This window comes from Phoenix dactylifera, chromosome 2 (assembly GCF_051530095.1).
Source record: "Phoenix dactylifera cultivar Ajwa chromosome 2, Ajwa_hap1_PhDact_Kaust_v1.1, whole genome shotgun sequence".
Classification (NCBI taxonomy): domain Eukaryota; kingdom Viridiplantae; phylum Streptophyta; class Magnoliopsida; order Arecales; family Arecaceae; genus Phoenix; species Phoenix dactylifera.
The window spans coordinates 7,988,177-8,014,302 of record NC_143191.1 but is presented as its reverse complement, the minus strand read 5'-3'; the positions used below and the strand labels follow the sequence as shown (position 1 = coordinate 8,014,302).

General features: G+C 39.3%; 2 protein-coding genes across 2 annotated transcripts; both read left to right on the top strand.

The window, feature by feature from the left end:
• The first annotated feature begins 3,269 nt into the window (after positions 1 to 3,269).
• Positions 3,270 to 9,056, top strand: LOC103721372 (putative UPF0481 protein At3g02645). Its single transcript, XM_039132089.2, has 2 exons — positions 3,270 to 3,650; positions 7,694 to 9,056. The coding sequence occupies exons 1-2, from the start codon at positions 3,295 to 3,297 to the stop codon at positions 8,985 to 8,987; spliced, it is 1,650 nt and encodes a 549-aa protein (XP_038988017.2). The 5' UTR covers positions 3,270 to 3,294; the 3' UTR covers positions 8,988 to 9,056.
• Positions 9,057 to 11,643: 2,587 nt separating this feature from the next.
• Positions 11,644 to 13,686, top strand: LOC103721373 (putative UPF0481 protein At3g02645). The gene is made up of 2 exons (XM_008811547.6): positions 11,644 to 12,085; positions 12,214 to 13,686. The coding sequence occupies exons 1-2, from the start codon at positions 11,670 to 11,672 to the stop codon at positions 13,508 to 13,510; spliced, it is 1,713 nt and encodes a 570-aa protein (XP_008809769.4). The 5' UTR covers positions 11,644 to 11,669; the 3' UTR covers positions 13,511 to 13,686.
• The last annotated feature ends 12,440 nt before the right edge of the window (positions 13,687 to 26,126 follow it).

Genomic DNA, 26,126 nt, shown 5'->3' with positions numbered 1-26,126 from the left:
ATTGAAGTATCTTGATCCCACCAATGGTCCAAATTAAGGTCTCCAAGCCCTTCAAAAAGATTGAAGTGAGCTGCTCTATTTAACAGTCTGCTGAGAGGACCAATTGTGAGTATGAAAGGGTATGGGTAGAGGGGGTTGCCCTGTCTAAGGCTGCATTTACAAGAGAGGATCATAATATTTTCCAACAAAAACTTTCTCAATGGTAAGCCATCTTCCCATATTATTTCATTGCCATTACCCCACCTGAACTTAAGGCAGTTTAGACGTAGAGGTTGGCCAAAGATCACAATATGCCTTCGAGGTGGCAAAGTGGTGGTCGTTATAGTCGAATGGTGATGACTCCAATATTGGCCGCTTTCCAGTGGGGCATCTTTTGATGCCTAAGTCTAACAGATTCTCAAGAGCAGAGAAAGTATTGTGAAAGTGGTAGAGCGACAACATAAGAGCGTATGAGAGCTCGAGAGCACTTACTAGAGGATTTTCTGAGAATAGTTTATATAGGTGAGGGTCGGGCTCATTGCCGAGAAATTTGAGTATGCGAATGGACCACTTTTAGTTGCCCGTTACATGTGATAAAGGTCATGCACGGGCATTTGGCCTGCACATCATGCTCCATGCATCTCGCTAGCAATGCTAGATCCATGATTCCTATGCCCGAGGCTATGGTGAGGATCTTCTCAAAACCCTTGAAAAGGAGCTCATTCGGGACTTTAAGAAAGCCATGCTATTGTGAGTGCTGGACTTTCGATGAGGGATGCCGTGCTGGCCAATGAAGCATTGAAGTAGTCTTTTGGAAAATGTCCGTTGATTAAGATCACCAAGGTGAAGACTCTTGTCGCCGCTAGCACAAGCGCTAGAAGGAGTTCGAGGCTATTATAGCCTTCCACCTGGGCATCGCCACCCCTAAAAAGCACTGCATCAAGTTCAACGAAATGAACCTCTCCTTCTCACCCTTCGATTAGGAGGAATCCAATGACACATTCAGTATCATCAGCACTCTCCATGGGGAGGCGGCACTCCTCTTAGGTTGAAGCCTCCTCACTGACATCAACTATCGGAACCAGAAGAAGCACCACGTTGTCGTTAGCCTCTCCTATCTAGTGATCCGACGTCGCTATCTACCTCTCTACGTGTAGAGATCCTATGCCGCTATCTGCCTCTCTCTACCAAGTGGTTTCGCGCTGCTAGCTGCGCTTGAACTTCGGTCTCTAAGCCCTTGTGAGGAAGAAGGCGAGCAAAACGGACTCACCAAAATCCTAGTATTTTTAACAAGAATGATATTTGGATCAGAGGTAAGAGATGAAGATGGTGCTAGAGTGATCGATGTAGGAATGGCCAAGGTTGATGGCTATGCCGTAGGTCGGGGCATGAAAAAAGTGTTCCTAAAAATCCTGATATTTTTTTGAAATATAACTCTTCAAAAAATATGTCCAAATTAGATATATAGGTGGGCCATAGTTGTATGAGAAATGTAAATATAGATAAAATGAATCTACACTGCTAAAAGAAGAAAGTATTAGAAGGGAAATACCTTCTCTTTCTCAAAAATCTAGAAAAAAGAATTTCTTTTCATTAATAAAATTTTGAAATCAAAATTATCAATAATTATTAAATATATTTTATTAATGATATATTTTTATTTAATTTTTTAAATTATTTTTTATTATATAAATTTATATTTAAATTTTTATTATCTTCTCGGCGTATCTTGCCGTGTTACGTGGAATCCAAAGGTCCCAAGATCTTTAATCTTAGCCGCCACGGTCCCATCAAGAAGGCGTTCTTATATTTCTAGCTCGTCCTCGGCTTGATCTTCGAAGCAGCTTCCGCGAATTCTCGGCAAAAGGATAGCGCACAAGAAGAGATCGACGGATTCCTACCCATCCCTACAAAAAACACATGGCCCATAGATCCGATTCCTCCCGAGTGGAGCTTCTTTTTTAAGAGCCAAACCAAGTGAAGAGTTTCACCTTTCCGGATGCATGAAAATATTTCCCTCTTTGCCGGCTTTCACATAAATAACACATGATCAAGTACTAAGTAGTAGTCATCAAACTCTTGCTTGGAGGAGGAAAATTGTGCCATGCGGTACTACTTTTGTGTGGCTCCCTCTTTTTTAACTCTGGAATATGGAATGAGGTGGGACCCTCTTGCAGTCCTTCTGTGGCACCTAGGGCAACATTATCCTTGTAAACTCGACAACCAAGCATCTCGGTACGCAGCTGGATATCATATCATTGGCTTTGACATCATGTTTTTCTATTTCTGGTCCACTGGATACCATATTGTTACGATCGCATGCCCAAGATAATGGTAAACAAAAACACAGGTCGAGTACACCGATTACTCTGTATACTAGACTTACACATAATACAAGAATAAAGAAAATACCGAAGGAGAGGAGTTCATATAAGTGGATTATAGGATAAGAGAGACATCAAGTTGGGGAGTAGAGGAGACAATAAAAATATCATCAATACTTGTTGTAAGTGATAAGACAGATCTTGCCATGTCCAAGATTCAATGGACCGCTTCGGTAGGAGCCAAGATCAATCGCTAGCCTCATACAACTCGTGGTCCTATTTGCAAAGATCTACTTGATCACGTCCTTTGAATAAGAATTTAACAAGAAGCTCAACCTTCCAAGTCCAAAAAAGATTTTACATCAAGCTCCACCTTCCAAGTCCAAATGGAGCATGAATCATGCAATGCACCGACGGACCGCACCATAGAATACCGTGCAGCTTTTAATGGCCAACAACTGAGATAAGAGAGCCATCAAACAAGATGGTCTATATTATGTCAAATACAATGCGCATTATTTGATGGCTGTCCATTTTTTCAGCAGTGGTCCATCGTTTGATGCACAGCACCCTCCACGTAAGCTGCACCATAGGTTCCGCTTGTTAAAAGGACAAAGTCTCGGCAGCAGTTTCCAACTGGAGCATCGAATGGGACTTTGCATTATTTTCAACGCGATTTTATTCCTCCATGAACTGTTGCCTAACACGCAACGTATGCTCAAATACCAAGGCGATAAGAAGTCACGAAGCAACGAGAGCGAACCATCTAGTGAGTCTTCGAAAACACATGGAAAATGCCTGCTTGGTTATAGAGGACATGCACAGAAAAGACACAATCCATTTACGTCAATAAACCTAAACCTTGACCTCGAAATAAATAAATCAATAGATAAATAAATTCAACACTCCTTGGTAACAATTTAAGAAGCCACCCGACCCAACCCACCCATGCACAATACTGTCCCAAGGTGCCATTCTTTGTGGCAGGACTATGGTTTCTAGCGACAACTCAATTGCCTCTTCCAATGGTTCTCTCCTCTTTGACGAGCGCCGATGGGTGACCCAAATTTGTAGCACCCTTGAAGAGGAGGTCGAAGAGGGTGTCCAAATCCCCGTCTCGGTCTTCAGCGTCCCCAAGACATTGCTCTCCATCAAGCCGGAAGCCTACAACCCCGAGCTCTTCGCACTCGGACCATACCACCACTGGCACCCCCAGCTCTACGAGATGGAGCGCTATAAACTTGCCACCGCCAAGAGGACACAGAAGCAGCTCCAAAGCATCAAACTCCGACAACTTGTCGAGTACTTCATTAAAAAAGAGCACACGATTAGATCCCACTACCATAGGTCTCCTCTACTCTTCTATTAGCCTCTTAGCTAGGGTGACGAGTTGTTTATTTCAATGCCTAATCATTTATATTTGAGCATGTTAGCTATTTACAAAATTGTTAGAAAAATATTTATTTTTCTATCCATAGATTCCAAAACAAATTTTATAATTCGCATACATGGCATGATCCCAAAAATTCTTTCATCTTCAGAACTAGTGCTCCAAATAGTGGAAAATAATATCTACGACCAGGCTATATAAGTTTTCTAGTATACCCGACTTGTAGGACCAAAGAATGTATTTCTAGACCTATACCGTCATATCAGGAGATACACTGTCGTCATAGAATTCAAGAACCACATTAAGACCCTGTTTGAGGATAATAAATTGAGATTCATAAATCCCAAGAGACATGGTTTTTCCACCTCTTACACAAGGACACTAATTCGACACTGTTCCCTGTAATGTATTAGCACTAACTTGTATACTAGATTCAAAGCCCACACCCGAGCACATAGCCTTATCATTTTCCAAAACAATAAAGACATGTATTCTTATTTTCTAACAAAAATTAATATAATACAAAAAAAAATTTTAAAATTCATTTTCGAAACCATAAATCTAATAATCTTCCACTTGGTTTCAAAATAAAGATATATACACATACAATTCAAAACAAAAGCTTCGATAACGGGTATTATCTCAAACACTCTAGTATATACTGATATAGTTAACTTGGGCCAACACAATATATATACTTTTAGATTAGACACTAGGGATCAAATTGGTACATGTTAAAACAAAATGGTCCACCGTTCATATTACATCCTTCATCCCCGTCTTTGAAGAAAGCTATCGTATCCGCGCAACTTCGTAGTAGTGGCCTCGCTTGGTGAAAGTGGATACTAAATTATTTCTTCCTTACTTAGCCACCATTCAAACTTGAGTATTAGCCACTAAGGAAATCTTCCCCAAACATTCCATAGGCCTGAACAATTTAAATCCAACCCTCACCCCCTATCACACTCTTTTATATACACCGACAAATGTATACCTAATAAAGAAGTTGGACCTCAAGGCGTACCTTTGAGCACTGACAAATATCCATTCAATTAATAACTAGTTATACAACAATAAATAGTAATAACACATATCACCATATATGCATTTCATGGAATTATTATTGATGTTCAGAAAAATCATTATACTTCAATCTCATAATACATCAATAACAGATTAAGTCCCTCTATTTTACATATTTTATTTTCATTTCTGGCTTCAATGAAATCTATAGGCCGCTCCATGTAAATATCATCAGTAAGATTCCTGTATAAAAAATCTTTCCCTATCAATCTAGTCTTAAATCTTTCAACTTTCCCCTCAGCATTCCTCTTTCTTGTAAATATCCACTTATATTTCACTAGGTTAACTGATTCACACTTTATTCTCGTGTATTGAATTGATTTCTTCTTCCATTGCTAATTTCTACTTTTTGGCAATTACGTTTGTAATAGATTCTTTACAAGACTTTGAATTTGAGATGTCCTCATCTAATCCTATCTGCTCAAAAATATCACCTACAAATGTATAGAACTCAGAAAGGGGAAAAATTGAACTTTGTTTCCTTTCTCTAGTTCCCTTTCGTATAGGCGCAAGGTGTTCCTTTATGTTATGAGAAGCCACTTGAGCTTGGTCAACAGGGTTCAAAGAAATTCCAAATGGAAGAAAGTCACTGACTTCTTCAAGATATAACTTTTCACCAAGACATTCACCATGATCAAATCTATTCTCAATGAATTTCACATGCCTACTTTTAGTAATGGTCTTATCCACTTGATCAAATAATCTATATCCCTTTGAAAAATCAGGATAACAAATAAACAAGCATCTCTTTGTTATGGACCTAAGTTTATTTCAGCTAAGATCAAGAATGAGAATATGAGAAACACAACCCCTAATTCTCATATAATTTAACTTAGGTTTCCTTCCACACCAAAGTTCATAGGGAGTCTTTTCAACAGACTTCGAAGGTGCTCTATTTAGGACATGAGCTGTAATGAAAAGTGCTTCACCCCAAAAAGAAGTAGGTAAATTTGCAAAGGCTAACATTGACCTCACCATATCGAGCAAGGTCCTATTCTTAGCAACTGCATTCAATTTTAGCTGAAGTATAGAAATTTTCTATATACTTACAGGATTTCATAAGGGATTAATAATGGTGGAGGCTTTAGTCTTCTTGTCTAGATTCATTCTATGATACTAATTTATCTACCATAGCAACCGTATTATTAACATATTTTCTTACATCAGCCTCTTCTTCACGTTTAGCTCTCTAGAGCCATTTCTATAAGTTATTCAAATGAGCATTAGACTTATATTGATATTTTGCCTCCAATTTGTCCAATATCTCCTTGGTAGTCTTAGTATAATAATAAGTAATACAGAGGGCTTTGCTCAGTCCATTAAGGATATAAGACTTAATAACATCATTGGCTAATTTCTAGTTCTTGTACTTGCTTAGATCTTCCCCATATTTGGCTATCTCTGCTTGATTAGTCACTAATTGAGATTTGCTAGGAAGCTGATCAACATATATAGTATCCTTATACCTATAACACCCCAAAAGCATATCAATCCTTTATTTTTAATCCATATTATTAGTATACCATCTGATACATCAAATTTTAGGATTTCAGCAAATGCAGATTCACCACTTGGTACAGGCGAAGAAATTCATGTTAACCATAAACATACACAATTAATTTACATACTTCTGTGGCATCCACAACATTCATTTACCCGTTGGGGATTCCCGAATATCACTGGAACATCATAAGAACATGATAAATTAATTTACACTTATTCATCCTATTTTTATTATACAATCTGCATTACCTGTTAGGGATTTTGCAAATCATATAATTAACAATAAAATTTTTAATCGGAAAATTGATAGGTTACAAGATACACAAAATGCATTACTTGTCATGGATTTTGCAATTAGTATTATTAACATATCCACAAGCTAAAATCCACATAAAGTAAATAAGATTATGTTACATCAAGAGGAGAATAATTAGGAGTGAAAAGCTAAAATACCACATAACAAAATATCCCAAAGAAGGCTAATTACGGGGGCAAATGTATCATGCTGAAGCATAGCTTTGCCATGGTAGTAATGCTAGTGTTAGGTACTGATCCTTGATATGCATATGGGGTGTTGTCTAATCATAAACACTAACAACAATGCATATATATATATATATATATATATGTATGTATGTATGTATATGCACACATATATTTCCATCTTATGAAAAACTTGTTCGTAGATATTTTGTTAAACAGTATTCATTTTACAAAAGTGGTGAATAAATCTTATATCACATGCTTGTCCAACATGGAATTCTATGAAAATTAAATTGATAGTAGAGGCTCATGGAATTCAACTATATATAATACAAAGGGACACACTCTTCATGGAATTTATAAAGAAGTATTTATAAACCTAAACTATAATACAAAGAAACACACTCTTCATGGAATTCAAGAACCATATTAAGATCCTATTCAAAGATAATAAATTGAGGTTCATGAATCCCAAGAGACAAAATCTCATAAGACATGGTCTTTCCATCTATACTAACTAGCCACAATTTCTTTTAATGTATTTATACTAACTTGTATACAGATTCAAACCCCATACCCAAACACATGACCTTTTCATTTTCGAAAACAATAAAAACATGGCTTTTCATTTTCAGAAAACTGTAATATAAAATCCAAAAAAACTATCTTAAAATTTATTTTGAAACTATAATCGAATGGATCAAAGCTGCGGTACCCTAGAAAAATCACTCACAAAGTCACTCAGGTTCCTTGCACCAATCACTTGCTTCATTTAATGGCACATTTTCATGATGCCAGTTCGAAGGGAACAATGACCACAGAAGACCCCAGCTGAATGACTTTTGAGTTACTAAAGCATTTTCCTTTGTATTTTATTAGTTTTGGGTCCTTAGTGTTCTAATCAAGCCTTTGTTCTTATGATGCTGTTTAGGCACCTTGATTTCAATGGTGAGACTTTGGCATGGATGATGACCATCGATGCGTCCTTCTTGCTTGAGTTCCTTCGCAACTATTCCAATGCAAAGGGAAAGGTCTTTAGAAAGGTCCCAACAATGTCCCATATGGTTGATGCTGCAAGGATGAAGTTGGCTTATAATTGTATCCTTAGGGACATCATGATGCTCGAGAACCAGATACCGCTCTTTCTAGTACGAAAGTTCCTACGATTTCAATGCCCTTCGTATCAAAGTGCTGATAAAGAGCTCTCGAACATGTTGATAGGGTTTGTGAAGGAGGTTTCTCCATTTAAAATGATGGAGAACTTTTCAAGCATCGACGTTAGAAGGCATGCCCACTTGTTACAACTACTTTATCTCATGATTGTTCCCAATGCGATGGAAGCAAGCGAAACCATCGATGAAACCGAAGTCCATATCGGCATCCCTGAGTTGAATGACACGAAGCCCACGGGTAATCCTAGCTATGTGAAGAAATTCTTTAATTCGGTTTGGAGTCAGGCGTCGGGCCCACAAATCTTGGGAGTCCTTGCTACGAGGCCAATCAAATTCTTAGTGAAGATTCCATGGAAGATCATCTCCAAGTTCCCAGGGGTCTCGATCTTGGCTGCTCGCGTTGCAAAGCTCTTCTTCTTCCAAGGTGATGAGAAATCAGAAGACGAAGACTCTAGTAACGAACCACCTTTGGTCGAAGAGATAATGATCCCTTCAGTGACTGAGCTCAGCAATGCTGGGGTGAAGTTCTCAGCAACTAAGGGGGACTTGACGACAATATCGTTCAACTCGAGAACTGCCACATTTCATCTCCCTACCGTTAGTTTGGACGTCAACACTGAGGTCCTACTGAGGAACTTAGTAGCCTATGAGACAACAGTTGAGTCGGGGCCAATGGTCTTCACTCGGTACACGGAGTTGATGAATGGGATTATCGACACTGAGGAGGACGTGAAGCTCTTGAGGCAGAGAGGGATCATCTTGAACCGGATGAAGAACGATGAGGAGGTGGCAAAGCTCTGGAATGGGATGAGCAAATCGGTGAGGCTGACGAAAGTAGGCTTCATAGACAAAGTGTTGGAGGATGTGAACAAGTTTCATAGCAGTAGGTGGAGTGTTAAGGCCCGGAAGATCATGAAGACCTATGTGTTTGGGTCGTGGCAGATCCTTACATTCCTGGCTGCTATGTTGCTCCTGCTGTTGACGTGCGTGCAGGCCTTCTGCTCGGTCTATCGCTGTGGATCTCGCTGGGACAATGTCACAAACTTAGGGTGAAGTGTTTTTTATGCTACTTAGTTTTAGAATTTATGTGGATTTCAGAAGTGTGCAAGTGATGGGATTTAGGTGGTCAGGGTGGTACCCTCATGACATCATGATATGAGAGGTCCTAGGCTGCAAGCGTTACAGATGCAAGAGTAAACTCGGTAAAAAAAACATTACAAATACAAGAGTCAAATTCAAAATAAATCAGGACGGTTGGCACCTTATTTTGAATTTTAATTTTTTAATTTTAAATAGCAATATGGCCAAACACATTAGTCAATCATGCGTCCGTATTGCGCATGCGCATATCACTACATGATCCAACATGAAACAGTACTTGCACGTGCACTACATGACAGACCAAGCCATGCTGTGTCAAGCAAGCATGTATGTTTATGTGTTGTCATTAGTCTAAAAACCTACAAGGCCCTACTAGGCTTTGGATTTATGCAAGTCTACTTTTATTTAATAATCAAATGCAGAATTATTCATAACATAAATGTTAAAAATTTAAACCTTTTCTAAAATCAAAACAAAACATGTTCTAATCTGCCATAAAAAATATTTATATTTTGAAAATATCAAAATCATAAATAAAAAATTCTAGAAAACTTATAGTGTGCAATATGTAAAGCATCTAATAGACTTGAATCTCATTTAGTGTTTGTTATATCTATGTGAAGAAGCTATAATATGTTAGATCATGAACTAGGTCTTTTTCTAAAATGTTAAAATATTTGAAATAACTATTAGGGACCAAGAATTAGGAATTGCAATATTTGTGCACCAAAAATGGCAGTTCCAATCAAGAGGAAGATTTTGTTATACCGTGGACATTAGGAGGATGGAGAATTAATTTCTGCAAAAACATATTAATTTTTTAAAAAAGAGGTTGGCCAGTGGTTTGGACCACTCTATTCGGGGCAACCTTGGATTTTTCAAATGCAACTCTTCGGATCTATCGCTGCTATGGAGTGTTTGACTACCCTTGTGAGTGCAACTTTGCTCGGCTTCCTTCATGCTTCGCTCACCAAGAATTTTTATTTCTTTGTCACATAATATACTGCCTTACAAATTACTTTGCCCTTCCCACGCGATGCACATTGTAAAATTAAGAAAAAAAAACCGGACCCAACCTTGATATAAAAAATAAAACAGTAATTAAAAATTAAAAAATAAAAAAGCGCCATACCAATACGTCATGTGGGGATTGGTGTTTGGCGCTACAACCCCACCATCTATCCTTTTTGGCGTGTGGCATGAAACTTCCATGCAGGGTCATGGTTGGACCACATAGCATGACCTCAAAAATATGACTGTAGGGGCTCGTTTATGGTCTATTCCACAAGCGAAATGTCATAGATGTGGTCATCATTGAGCTTAAAGTGGCAACCTAGCTAACTCATTCAAAAAATATCCATGGACTTGTTTCAATATTTACAGTGTGAATAACATGGTTAGACCCTTTACATCAAGAAAAAAAATATGCGTAGACCTTGACCAAATTAAAATATCTATAGTTGTTGGACAAATCAACAAAAGCAAGCAAGCTGCCCTATATATTATTTAGTGTTGACTGAACAAGACGCCACTAAACCATGTTCCTCAATCCCCTACAATTTTTTTTTTTTTAAGGATAGAATAATCCTCTACACAATTGGTGTAGGAATTTCCTATACACAAGTTATTTTTATTGTTCAAGAGCCCCAGCTGTCATCTAATTCAGTAAAAGAACTTAATAAGATATCACACAACCTATGCATAGCTCAAGTTGTAGACTTATACACTACCCAAGTAAATGAGCAATCTCCCTCCACATGCTTGGTTCTCGAGGAAACAAGCATCATTTGTTTCCAAGATGCATAAGAAGGCTCTACACAAGAAAATAGTTTTCTCGACATATGAATTTTAAGGCAAAATATCGCATGTACATGTTATTCTTCATTTTCTTCAATTTAATCAGCAAATAATCTTTAGAAATTGTGAAAACAACATTTTTGAAGGATAATTCTTTCAATTTAAAAGGAATAAAAATAAATATTTCCAATATGAAAGAGATGCAGCTTATAGGTGGTCAGCCTAGAAGTTAACTATATAAAGATTTTTCCCTAGACCAAGAAGCCAAACTATACTATTCACGTGTAACACGCACCAAGAATAAATATACTCTTAACTGCTCCGCTGGATGGCGAAGCAGGAAAGAATTAACTTTAGAAAAAGAAAAGTTATCTTTTCCACCTTGTGATAAGCCATATTGCACCTAACTTGATGGGGGGGGAAAAAAAAAGGCAACTCCACCTTCTTTGTTTTTTCTTAACCATGCTTATCCTATTTGGCCAGATCACATATTGACATGGAGCAGCGGACAGGCTTCTAATCAAATGAGGACCTGACGTACGTATACTCTTACTGCATAATAGTAGAACCTAGAGAAATGTCCCTTCCCACTAATAGCTGCTAAACAAACACCCCATCATGTCATCCGATGACAAGAAGGCCCTCCCTCTTGGATCACCTTCTTGCTATCCCCCATGATAACAACCTTAAAACCACATGGAAAACATTGAGGCAAAAGGTTGATCAGTCACACCATGTTTTTATTCATCAAAGTAGTAAGCCACAAAGAAAGTAAAGATATCTTCCTTTGTTAGTTCATATTGAAGCTGTATAAAAAGCTCTCTTTCCGTCCATAAAATGACACAGTTGGAGCAAAAAGAAACTGTAACCAGAAGAAAGCTTTGCACAGAGAAGAATATGGCCTCTAACCAATCCTCATTGCCCTCCTCCAACAATTCCCACTTCGATGAGCTCCGGTGGCTGGTCCACGTCCGACATGCCTTCGCACAGATGCTCGAAGAGGAAGACACGAGCGTTCCTGTCGCAATTTTCGATGTCCCCAAGTCCCTCCTCTCAACCAACCCTGAAGCTTACGTTCCCCAGCTCTTTGCCCTTGGCCCCTACCACAAGGGTCGGCCCGAGCTCTATGATATGGAGCGCTACAAGATTGCCACTGCACAAAGAACAGCAAAAGCTTTAAGAGACCTTAGATTCGAGCTCATCGTCGATTGCTTCATTGAACTCGAACACAAGATCCGCGCCCCCTATCACCGGTATAAAAGTTCAAGCCTATCATACGCAGTTGGCTTGCTTAAGCTTTGCTCCATTAAACCGTTATGATTCTGTTGCTGGCTAGAAGTAGAACATCTTGGTTATACTAATGAATGCTGACATTTGACAGGTACCTTGATTACAATGGAGAGAGTTTGGCATGGATGATGGCCATTGACGTGTGCTTCTTGCTCGAATTCCTTCAAAACCATCATGGTGATAAAGAAGTTAAGGCTGTAGGAAACGGGTTCTCTAAAGTGAATTGGGTAAACAATGCCATAGTTAGGGACATCATGATGCTAGAGAATCAGGTACCTCTTTTTCTTCTAGGAAAGATTTTAGAGTTCCAGTGCTCATCGACACAAGTTGCTGATGAAGTGCTATCAGAAATATTGGAGAGTTTCATGAAAGAAGTTTCACCCTTCAAGATGGTAGGTAATATAGTCGATATCACGCGACATGTGCACCTGCTGCAACTCCTCTACCACATGGTCGTTCCTAAATGTAAAGGCCAAATAGAATCAATAGAAGTAGTCATTCGAGATGATGAAAGCAAACGAAATGATCAGAAATTTGAGAATTACGGCAAAGTGAAACGAGTTTTTGTTACACTTTGGAATAACGTATCAGGTCTAAATTGTGTGCCGATCCGCTATGTTAAACAAGTCCTGACCTCAAGGCCCATAAAGCTCTTTGTGCAACTCCCATGGAAGGTCCTCAGTAAGTTGCCTGTGCTTTCAGTCTTCACTAACTTCGTCGAGCAGTTCTTCTCCTCTCAAACAAATGCGGACTCCAAAAGTGAAGAATTGAACTCAACTACCAATATTAACAAACCACCATTGATCGAGGAGATAATAATTCCTTCAGTAACCGAGCTTGTTGATGCCGGTGTAAAGTTTGCTCGGACTCATGAGGGCATAAATGGGGTTAGCTTTGGCATGAAATCCGGTATATTTTATCTCCCCACTGTGACTTTGGACATTAATACAGAAGTTGTACTGAGGAACTTGGTAGCATATGAAGCTTCAGGTATATTTGGGCCACTAGTTTTTACAAGATACACCGAATTGATGAATGGAATCATAGACACCGAGGAAGACGTGAAGCTTCTGCGGCAAAGTGGGATCATCTCAAACCGTATGAAGAGCGACAAAGAGGTATCTGATATATGGAATGGTATGAGTAAATCGGTTAGGCTAACGAGGGTGCCAAAGCTAGATAGAGTCATCGAAGATGTGAATAAGTACTACAACAAGAATTGGAGAATCAAAACAAGCAAGCTTATGAAGAAATATGTCTTTAATTCATGGAAGTTCCTCACACTTCTAGCAGCCATTCTGCTCTTGTTAATGACTGCGTTTCAGGCCTTCTGTTCAGTCTATGCCTGCAGTCGTTGGTTTGGTAACCTGAAGTTTGAAGACAACTAGTTGTTCTGTTATTTAGCTTTGAATATCTAATGTTGTTATCCAACTCTTCTTGAATTCTTATTGTAAGTTTTGCAACAACAGTTGCTGGTCTGAATAAATTGATCACTACTTTGTCCATTGATTAATTGTCAAAATTGAAAATTATTCAGGGTTTCTCCTTCTTGCAAACTAGGTTATCAATATATAGCCTAAATAAAAAAGTCTCAAGTTTAACTTGTATTTTTAGAGTGCAAGGAAACAAGAGAACTAGCTTGGTTGGCACACCTCCCCTTAGAACATGAGGTGGGGGGAGGTCCTATGTTTGGAAGGTAGCATCTACAAAATATATATTTTAAAAAAAAAAAAGAGTACAGAGAGATCCATTCATATGCGTTTGAGATATGATAGGCGGCCAAATTAATTTTTTGCATTCTTGGCTTCTCATGTTTTATGCGTAACCCTTCTGTGCCATGCAATGATTAAAGAATATTCTTCTTTAATAACGGAAGTGCGTACAAATTTATAAAGAACACGGACAAATTTCAAGTCAAGCATGCTTTTAAATACTTAAATGTATTAACTATATCAGGCATCAACAACTGCTTGTATCTCTCTAAAGCCTGATACTCGTAAGCTTCATATTACAAGATCCAGAACCAAATATATACCTGATACAGTAGACCAGTATAGTACATCATATTTGATGACGACCCTCGTTTACATTCAAATCCAATTATAAAATAATTATTTTTCTCATAAAGAATCATCAAATGGTCGTACAAAATAACCTATATGTACTATAAATTAATCCATGCACATATCGTACTATACAGTTAAAGAGGGTCCAACAATGCCAGCGAATACAGGTCCTACTTCCAGCAGCAAAACCATCCTATTAGTTGTTGCTTGCGACAACAACTTTAATAAGAATTTTGTCCTTGTGGGAGTGAGCAGTTTGGCAGACCCACACCAGCTGCTTGCAACAAGCTCAGTACAAAAAACAAAGGAATATACTTAACTAACTTTAGAACCTTCAATAAAAATAGGAACTCATTAATATATAAAAGCGTGGGTCCTTCCTCCCTGTTCTTCAGTCCACTTTTTTTTTTCCATAGTTTTTGGTGATGCTACTCTAGAGTAAAAAATAAAAATGTATTGTCTTTGTAACGGCTCGAACCTTACTCGAAAAGACTAACCAGTAAATATTATTTAGATTTCTTAACTCTATATAAATATCTAAAATCTTACCAACACATAATAGATACAGAATTATATACATGCCCTAATTTAAACCACAGCATCCTCGCTAAACACAAAAGAATTATATATATATATATATATAAACATTTCTTTTCTTTATTAAACTATTTTAAAATGTCCAATCAACTATGCAATGTTTGAGCTTTTATATGCCTAATCCAATCATAACAGGTATCATCATACAGTTTAATCATAGAACTAACATTATCAATTAATTAACCATATTTGAATGGATTTCATTTACTATTAAATTTGAATCCATCATAATTTGTATCATTTAATGATAATGAAATTTTAAATTGATTCTAATGAATTAATATAAAGTGGAAATATTACTTACCTCGTTGATGTCAACGACTCAACAGTCTAAGCACCTCTCTGGGGCTCCTCGGGACCTAGTAATCCAAGATCACATTCATATATCAAATCAGTGGCATAGTAATATTTTAAAATTAATTTCAAAAAATTCTCAAAAATTCCAAAATTCTTTCTAAAGTTTTCAAAATCCTAAAATCTTCATTCCTACACTAGTTATCATGATAACAAGGATTTAGCCCAGTAACCTTTCTCTGTATCCGGTCAAAGAGTGGGAGGTGAGAGTTGGCGCAATATAGACCCGTCTAGCTTAGAGAGAGTGTGAGAAGGAGGGAAAATGCCCTTTGTTTCATCAAAAAAAGAAAAAAAAAAAAAAAAGGGAAATGGCCTTTTTACCGTCTAACACATTTGTTACCCGGATGGAAGAGACAGAGAAGAGGGAGAGGGGGAGAGAAAGTCTTCCCTTCTCTTGTAATTTTTTTTCTTCTTTCTTTTCTCTCCTCCGTCTCTTTTCTTTCTTTCTTTGTTATTTTTTTCATCCTACCCTCTATGGAAAGACAGAGAGTGAGAGTTCGGGCGAGAGGAAAAGAAGAAGAAGAGGAGGAAGAAGAGAAGAAGGAAAGAAAGAAGAGAGGAAGAGAGTTCGAGTGAGAAAGGAAGAGAAGAAGAAGAAAAGGAAAAAGAGGAGGAGAGGAAGAAGAGAGAAAGAGAGGGAAGGAGAGGGCGTGGGAAAGAGAGGGCGCGTGGGAGAGAGCGAGAGAGTGTTCGGATGGGAGTAAGGAAGAGGGGAGGAAGAAGAAGAAGAAGAAGAAGGAGAAGAAGAAGAAGAAGGGAAGAAGGAGAGGAAGAAGAAGAAAAGAAGAGAGGGAGGGCGTGTGAATGACCGAGAGTGAGAGGGAGATGGTGAAGGTGAAGACGGCGGACGGCGGCTGCTCGGGAGGAGGAGGCGGACGGCAGACATTCCCTGTTCCTTCCCTTCCTTTATTCTTTGTTTGTTTTGTTTTTTCTTTTTTTTTCCGCTGAAGAGAAGGGCGCGTGGGCCGCGGTGCCCCTCTCCCACTCCCCATGCAAGGCACCCCTTATGGCGGGCCTTGCCGGGACTGGGCCAATGTGGCCTGGGCCTGGGTCTCACAACTCTATTGATGTTTAGAAGATTGATGAGGTATTTGCTCTCTTGTTTCTTCATTCCTCTGCATTTGGTTTTGGGTTCTACCAATGGACTCTTTGCAACAACAAAAAAATTCTATATTAAAAAACTATTGATTTCTCTTGTAGACTATGATGTTTCTTTGGATACAATGCTTATATATAGAGCAATATCAATTGTGATATGTGTTAACTAACCAATTTATCCCCAAAACTTAAGCTTATAGAGAAAAGGTTAAGAATGTATATGAGGCTTAATACCTAACCCCCATCTCCCCCCTCACATGGGCCCAGACCACACAAATAGAGGGACCACAATGACTGAAATGAGTCAAAATAATAAGTGCAAGGTCAAAATGATAACTCGGTTAATTAAATAAATAACTGATATAAAGGGATTCGAAATCATGACCTCCAGCAAACCGGAGCTCTGATACTATATTAACTAACAAATTTACCCCAAAAGGTTAAGCCTAAAGGGGAGGGCTCAACAACATGTATCAAATTTCATAGCATGGTCAAGTGGAGTAAAGCTCATGTCATTAATATTTGATCTTTATTTGGTTTTATAGGAAGATCAATATGAATCATGCACTTCCTTCTAAAAATTAGTGGAAACCATTTTTATTTTATTGAGCATGCAAGATGATAACATGAGCCAAAGACCTATGAAAAGATGTGGCAAGAGAAAAGCCACTTCTCAATGGACCATGTGCTTTTAAATTCTCTCTTTGTTGTAGGACTTGATGTACCAATTCATTCAGTATCTTGTATTTGAGCTGGATTCTCTCAATTAAATCACAGCTACGTAGGTATTACATGATGTTATGATCTCATTGTGATTATTCTATGGACTCAATTATCCCCTCGAAACTTCAATTACTACTTCAAATGGATGCTATGGGATTTTTTAACCTGGTGTTTTGTTTCTTATCATCTTTATCACTTGTCTCGGAAAAGATATTGACCAAAATAGTTTATTATAATCATTTTTGATTTTCGTTACTGAGTATGGAGCTTTTAGTGACTAGACTTATGTTTCATCATCACTTAAAACCTAAATTAAAATTTACAGTTAAAAAGGTAGACAGAAACTCACAATTTGTAAATATAAAGAGGAGTATATGGATAAGAAACAAGAGTATCCTACATGGCTACCGGGAATGCTTAAAAAACCCTCAAAAAATCCTATATATACATGGAGGGCTGATCATTCACCAATTGGGAATGTGCCCTTCACTGCAAACTATGATGACTCAACTGCTGGCCTGTTTCTTTATGATTGTCTATATGGTTCATTCATTACTATGTTATTTTTTGTGTGTGAAAAATAGTGTTTATACAATTAGCCTATGCATTTCTGTGTATTTTCATTTCAGATCCTATTACATTCAACAACCAAACCCCTCTTAAAAAGTCTCAACTCCTGAAATCTAAAATGTTTGAATCATGGCTTTGAAATGAAAACCTTCAGCCTTGGCCCAAAGATAGAACCTTCATGACTAGCTCAGCTTCATTAATGCTCCTTGCCAAGCCTTTACGAACTATTGGGCTCCTGAAAGTCCAGATTGCTTGTGTCCTGGGCCAATAACTTCAATCCCACGTCCACCCAATTCAACGTTCCCCAACTCAGCCTACCCAATGCATTGGTTGGGCCAAGTGCTGCAGCCTGAATCTGCAACCTTCTCAGTAATTACTACGTAGTACATAGTCTACGTAGCAATTATTTGTGAAGCCATTGCTAGAATTCGGGTGATACTAAATTATTTGTAATTATGTAGCAATTACCACATAGACGGCTCTGTAGCCGTTGCTTGTTCTGTACTTGGTTTATGGACTATATGCTGATGTAGCATGGCCATAGACATGCTGAAATGACCAGTGCCGAGATTAGCAGTTGCAATGCCCAATCATTTAATCTGTTTAACTTGTTTCAGCCCGTTTGTAGATCAGGTTACATTACTTGTTTAACAAAATGGCCGAGCTCATATTTGGATTTTTATCATATTTAGGGTTTGTTTGGATTTTTCTAAAGAATTGAGCTGAAAATCTTGTAGAATTTATGGATGAGGCCAATACAATCAGCAAAATCATATACTATAGGCTGAGCTAGGTAAAATATCCAGAATTAGCTTTGAAGTCTAACCCAATATGTAGGCTGTGATCTTGTAGGTTGTGCTGGCCCAATTTAAGAATCGTACAAAATTTTTAATCCAATTCCATAGAAAAAATCCAAACATGCCCTTAGTATACAGATTGGGTACTGGTTGATAGATTTTTGATTTAGTTTGTATCTGATCTAACTTATGTCTAATCTGATCTAATCCACTCTTACCAAGATAGCAAATATAATTTAGAAGATTGAGGGGTTTGGTGGAATCGTAAGGTGATAGCTGAGTAGGATGATAGCGTGTCTCAGGTTCAAAGCAGTAAAAAGAAAACCGACCTTTTCTACTATACATTCTCCTCACAGTGGGCCATGTACATGTCATCAGTATTATTACACACATAAGAAAGGGTCTAGCCTTCTTTTGCAAGTAGGATGCACATGAAATCTACTATGCGTATATTGGTGGGTATGCTTCCCATCCAAATAAAGTCTCATGTTATTTAAATATGTAACTTGATTAACATGTAGAGAGGATGTGGCAATATGGAAACAGGAGGAAATATGCAGAGACCATAGACCAATGAAACATGAAACATAATGAAAGCACGCAGCTCGTCATCCATGCCTATAAGTCTGTGCTATAATGTTATAGATGAGCTTCCAAGAATTATTATTACCTTTTTGCTCTTTGCTTCAGTACTCAAATGAAATGAGTGCTGGTTCTACCATCACTTTGCTTAGAAACACCTTATTACCATGACTAGGATCCTATAATATCTGGTCCAGCTTTCACATTTATAAAATGTTCTTACAGTATGGACCACAAAAACAAATTGAGTTGATCTTGTCAAATATGAGATCACTTTATATTCAAGTGATTTGCTGTCCAACCCCTATGAAAGAAGCCAAAAAATTCAACACATGACCTCATTTGACTGCAAGTGTCAGGAACATCCGACTTTCTAACCAAGCAAAGGAAGCGTGAAGTCTAATTTCAAATCTTGTTGATTTTTGGCACGAAGGCTTGTGAACGCAAAAATATCCGGCCAAAATTTTAAAGATAAGCGCGTCTAAATAAAGACGCAACCCGAACAAAAATAAAAAAAGCCAACCTAGCACGATCTTAAAGTCCGAATCCGACTTGTTTTTCACAAACCACCTACACTCTTCTTCACTTTGCACAGCCGGTTTATAGATTCCGAACAATTTAGTCATAAATTTCCACAAAACTTTTTTTAATTAAATTTATTAAATTAATTTTGAATAAATATATTCACGATTGTCAAAAAAAAATAATTTCAAAAAAAATATCAATCACAACCATCAACAAAATAGTTCAGAATGATTAGCATATATATCACTATCCAATCTATATATATATATATCTCAATCATTGTGGAGTTGCTTTTATTTTTGGATAATCTTGAATCAAAAGAATGATATCTAAGTCTAAAGTTGGTGAGCCAGTTTCCACCCCACCTTTGGATATTTACACTAATTAATATAAAAACACATATAGTTGCCTGCCGTGAAGAACTAAATTTTCTTTCCAGCTGTTAAAACAAAAGGATAAAGAATTAACAATCATTCTCACAAACCTTTGCATGCGAAAAAAAAGGACAACGAGGAAAAGAACAAAAGAGGCAAAGAAAAATGCCCATCTAAAGATACGTGGAAGGATAAGATGCTAGGCATCCGAGCACTCGCCACGTACCCCGTCCTGACGACATTACGCGTGAACTCGCCATGTGCAAGGGAGTACGTCTCACACGTATGGTGTATCGCATCAGCTTCATCGCTTTCGTGAGATCTAAAGCACACGCAAGCACGAGACCAATGCGCCTTTGCCCTCGACAGCATCCTCTGGGTGGGTCCCACGAGCCCTATACCCACCCAAGCCGCGGGCCCCACAAGGGGCCGGGGACACGCGGCTGTCGAGGTGTCCGCGTCTGGCGATACGCGTCCCTTTCGCTTCCTCTTCCTCCTTCCTCTCCTCCTGTCGGTAGGTTCGAGCTTGCTAAAACCCTCACCGGCTCACCAAAAAATATAGTACTCCCAATATGCCCTTTATCATTTCGACCATAATACCCTTTAGTAGGGTTCAAGGTAGTGCCTGCACTCCCCCATTCTATGACATAAATAACCTTAATTTTGGACTCATGGTTTTTTTTTTTTTTAATGTAGTTATAGCTTTTAAAGCCTCACATTGTCAACTTCACAACAGCCGTTGATTAGATCTAGCGGAGTGTGGGTGATGTAGGCGACAGCCATCTGCTGCTTAGAAATATTTGGGCTATGGTATGTAAGAGAATGGCTATTCAGGCCAAGCATATGTATCGTGAGGCTAATGGAGCTGCGGATTGGGTAGCTTCTTATGTGGCTAACCATTTTGGGAGGCCCTATGGCTGGAGGAGGAGTACTTATCCGGAATGCTTCAAAAATTATTATCTTTTGACTTTTTAGATGTATCCGTACCCATCATATATGATACATCTGCTTTAGTAAAAAAAAAAAGTTTCACATTGTGAGAACAAAACCAAATAAAATACAGAATATATCAAAAAATATCATCTTGATTTTTTATAGGTCTCTCTCTCTCTCTCTCACCCCTCTTTTTTTTTTTATTTAAGCCTTTGTTAGAATTGGAATGGGAGGTAGTCTGCTCAAAATCAGGACGAGGAATGATTCAAACTTAGGTCACTGCTATGAACTCTCAATAACCTACCAAGTAAACCATTTGGCACCTCCTTAAAAGCTCAATCTTTGGCAAGATGCCTTGCACCTGCCAATATCTCATAAATGTTTATGTAATTTCTCTTTTACTAATAATATATAATAAAGTCATAGTTATTGTTTGTATATTTTATTGTTCGACACTTTTTATGTGTAAACATTATAATTGTCTTTTTAATTATTATTAATTACGGCAGTCATCCATATTATTATAGTGACTACTTTATCCAGCAAAAAAAATCAATCATGGTTGAGCTAGACAAAAATGATTATTATTTCTGTCATTTTACGAGAAAGACTTAGGGAGCACTAATCCACTTCATTAAAGGAAAATCTTATCTGCTATTGATAGGAAAATAATTAATTTTGTATGGATTGATTTTTTGAGGATGCAAGTGTTAGACATTGAGTTAGAGGATTTTGTGGCTGTCGGCATAGCTGTTTAATGATCATAGTTTTAGGATATATTAAATTAGTGACACATCTTTTCAGGGGTCAAATAATGTGAAGATGAAGTTACATGGAAGATATGGGCGCGGAGATTTTTGGTTGGCTAAAATGATGGTAAAGCTAGAGCTTTCAAGGGTCACTTACTTGAAAGTTGTGGCCATGATAGTAAATCAAATTTGAACTTCAATTATTTGAGCATCTTCCAACATTTGGATGATGCTGAAATAGTGGACAGCCCTTTTTGTTAGTGGTCCAATGAGCTATATATATTCCCTCTTCATCTTTATGACGGCTTGTATAGAGCCTTTTTTTGTTAGTGGTCTGATGAGCTATCCATGGCCCCTCTTTTCATCTTTATGAGGACTTGTATGGTAGCCTAATGAGTTATGTATGGTTCCTCTTCATCTTTGATGATGGCTTGCATACTTTTAAATTGAATCAGGTTACACTTACAATCTAGGAAAATTTTTCCAAGCACTTACCCCCATTCCTCCAACTTCCAACCTCGATAGGAAAAAGGGGCAAAAAATCCAAACAATCTTGAAATTTTGGCTGAGTTTAGGAGGTCCATACACTATATCAGTCGGTAGAAGCCCAAGGTTTACAAACCCTTTGCTCTTGTCTATTTCAACAGGTTATTAATAACTAACATTCTAGTTCATCTCAGATGACATGGAAGGGTGAAATTTTCCTTAACTATGTTTATTAGATAACTTGACCTATCTAATAAAAATTAATAATGAATGTCAACTAAATTAGATGATGACAGTTCCTAACCATCCACATCATCATCTCATACATAACGTATATGCTATACAGTGGTTATTATAATGCAAACTACTATAGTTTTTTATTTGTGGCCCTTAACCTCTGGCTGTGCTGAATCATGGAAGTAATATATATGACATGTCAGTTTATAAGGTGCTCTCTCAATAATTGTTATGCAAGCGGAACAATAGGTAGCAATCATCATTAATACAATTATGTTACTTGAGACAGTGAGCTCACTATAGAAGAATTTCAATTAAAATGAGAACTCTTTTATTTGGATATGAAAATCATCTGGCTAATAAGTCCGCTTGTAAATACACTAATCAATCAGTGGTAGAAGCCCAAGGTTTACGAGCACTAAGCTATTAGCTATTTCAGTGAGTTACCAATAACCAAGATTCTAGTTCATCTTGGATGACATGGAAGTGTGAAAATTTTCTTAAATAGACTTATTGGTCCTTAATAGTTAAAATAAAAAAAATAATTAGTTGCCTTGCCCTATCTAATAAAAATTTTTAAAAAAAAATCAACTAAATTAGAAGATTACAATTCACAACCATCTATATCATACTCTCGATATGTCAGCTGATGTGGCGCAAAACAATTTCCTATGATAACGAATGAAAACCTCTGCGACTTCCTGAATAACCCCAAAGGAATGATCAAAAGTCTTTCTCCAGTTCCTGCACACAGAATGTGGAATATATAAAGAAGACATGGAATAAATTGGAACTGAGGATAGGATTGAGTGAAGCAAGGTTGCTCTCCCCACAAAGGAGAGAGAGCCTTCTATTCCTAACTGCCTATCCTAGTCCCCACTTTATCAAGCAAATATGTGTAATCAGCTAGTCTAAGCGCAAATCCAGAAAGTGGAACTCGAGTAGTGACATACCCCCTCCTTTAATAGTATTTGTAGAAGTTCACATTATCCATCTCTTTGATTGATGGTGAAGTGGTAGGACTAAACTTGAGGTGTGATTTTTTTTTCCTTTTTTGCACATTGGTGACTAAACGAGTATGAGTGTTGCTCAAAAAGTCAGAAAGTAGAATAGACTGCAAGGAAGACATAGAGGTCGAGACTTCCCAGATAAAATAATCGAAGTGATGAGCCACATATGATGTCCACATATGATGTCATCCAGTCCGCTGCACTGTTGGCCTCTCTATAAATATGAGTAGCCTAGTGAGAGGCAAATTCGCCTAAAAGATAGTGAATATCGTAGAGCAGTCGTATCCCTCCGTCAACATATTCAGGACTCTGAATCCGCTCGATCACCATGGCAGTGTCTTCCTCAAAGATAATGTGGTCCACTCCCAACACCCATTTCGCATAGAAGATGCTTTCACAGGCCGCTCTGAGTTCAATGCTGTTGACAGACTGATCGAAGATACATGTACAGTGTAACCTAATAATTTTTGATGACAAAGCCAGCGCGCCGCAGCATCCATCCTCCTAAAAGTGCACAGTGTAGATATATTAATACTTTCGGACACAAAGAGCCCCTTGTTGTTGCTCAAGCTACCAGCAAACCATCACCTGCGACAAAGATGCATGGCGAAGTTGAACGGTCTCTTCAAACTTGATTGACAGGCACAAAGTGTCGTCTTATGCTCTACAGCTGTATGCTCGACAGCATGTGAGAACACATAATAAATAAATAAGGGGATGACGGAAGCGTTGCCATAATCCTATGGTTCTTGATGTATGTGCTTTTTTTTTTTTTTTTTTCGCTGTAGCGGGTGCTTCGTACAGTGCATATATGAATACACCCAATAAGATCAAAATACAATATCTCGCGGAGTGCCAGTAGCAGCTTTCCCTCCTCCGACCAAACGGCGTACTCCGAGTGGTGGGCCGCATAGGCGGCCACCCAATCAGCCGCCTCATTGGCTTCCCGAAATACATGCTTGGCCTGGATGGCCCCCCCATCTCTCATCATCCTGACTATATCGCGGATCAAGGGGTGGTCTGAGGTCTCACCCCTCAATCCCTTCTGAATCCATCCAATGACAGTGGTTGAGTCGCCCTCCAAAATAATCGAGCTGGTCCGCATCATCGCCCGTGCATGTCGAAGACTCGCCCAGGCTGCGCGCAACTCTGCTCCCGGGACTGATATAACGAACAACTGGCAGCCGCCTGCGGCCACGACCTTGGAGTGTGGGTCCCGTATGACAAAATCTGCACCGCCTCGCGTGCCGCCATCCAGCACAGACCCATCAAAGTTGACCTTGAGGAAGCTCGGGGGTAGGGGCTCCCAGGTGAAAAACACCATCTGAGGAGCTGCCGGAGCAAGAGGGAACCCCAGGTGTCCCGAGCTGTCAAAGGTCTGTGTAAGGAAGGGATATGGCTGATCTCCGTGGCCTGTGCTCGAGCAAGCTCTGCTGCAAACCTCGGTGACACCCTGCGCTCGCCGAGAGTACGAGCATTCCTTGCCAGCCAGATCTGAAGGGCTGTGCAAGTCGCTCTGATGCCCTCCTCATGAGTCTGCGGACTAGCTAGCCACTGCCGCGTCACCCTAAGGAACTGTATCCGCGCACTTCGGGCCCCCTACGGGATTCCTGTCCACTGCCATGTCGACCTCGACCAAGTACACTGGAAGAGCACGTGGTCCACTGACTTCTCAGCTCCGCACATCCCGCACTCCGCAGAGATCCCTCAGCCACACCTGCTCAGCACTGCTCTCGTCGGAAGGCGGTCCCAGAACACCTTCCACAAAAAGAGAGCTGCCCTCGAGTGGAGGCCGGACCTCCAGATCCAAGCGCAATCCAGCCCTGGCTCGTGCTCTGGCTGAATGGCGCGAGAGAGGTCTCCCAGTCTAACACCGGCCCGGCTCGAGGTGCCCCATACTCTGACATTCGGCCCCCCACATCCTGGTAGCGGGAGGGACCGAATCCTCGCAGCTAGGTGTACCCCGAAGAACAGCCGTAATCTGGCCTCGTCCCACTCTGCCCCTCCTGGTACTAGGAGATCGCACACCCGTAGCCCCTCCACTGCCTCTGTATCAACCATGGTCGGCCAGCAACTCAGGGGAAGGGTGTCCACCCACGAATCACTGGTCACATCAATACTCCGGCCATCGCCGATCAACAACCTGGTATGTGCCGCAACTGATGGCAGGTACCTCCCGATCTCGCGCCACATGAAGGAGACTCGACGACCGGTCCGTGCTACCGCTGAGGCCCCCCGACCATATCTGGCTGCCATCACCTGACTCCAGAGGCCGTGTGGCTCTAACATAAACTGAGCCGCGTGCCAAGCAATGAGCGCCTCACGCCTCTCTATGAGGGACTGCACCCCTAGACCACCCTCGCTAGTAGGAAGGCAAACCTGCTCCCAAGCTACCAGGTGCACTCCATGGCCTCTACTATATGACCCCCACAGAAAACTCCGAAGAAGGTGCTCGATCCTCAACATAATCGTCTTCGGTACCACTGTATTGGCCATAAGGTACACCGGTATGGATCGCAGCACTAGATGTATGTGCTATTGGAGAGAGATTTTGTGAGGCATTTTTTGGGGCAGAAGCCAAGAATTTTAGTCCGACTTTTTGATTGCGTTGTTCTACGTACTATTTGATAGTCCGTAGATTTTCTACATGGTATTAAAGATAGATGGAATTTTCTACGTAGTACCAGTGCTAGGTAGAATTTTTCATATAAGATCAGAGTTAGGTGAGATATTCTGTGAGGTATGAGAGTCAGGATTTTTCTGGCAGGTATTTTGAGTGCATTGGTAGTTCATCGCATTTGTGGCTTGGAAGTGTTTTAGAGCTTCCAATAATTTATTATGCTTGTACATGAGCATTTGGGCATTACTTGAAATTAGTTGTGCCTTTGAGCAAGTGGATCTTG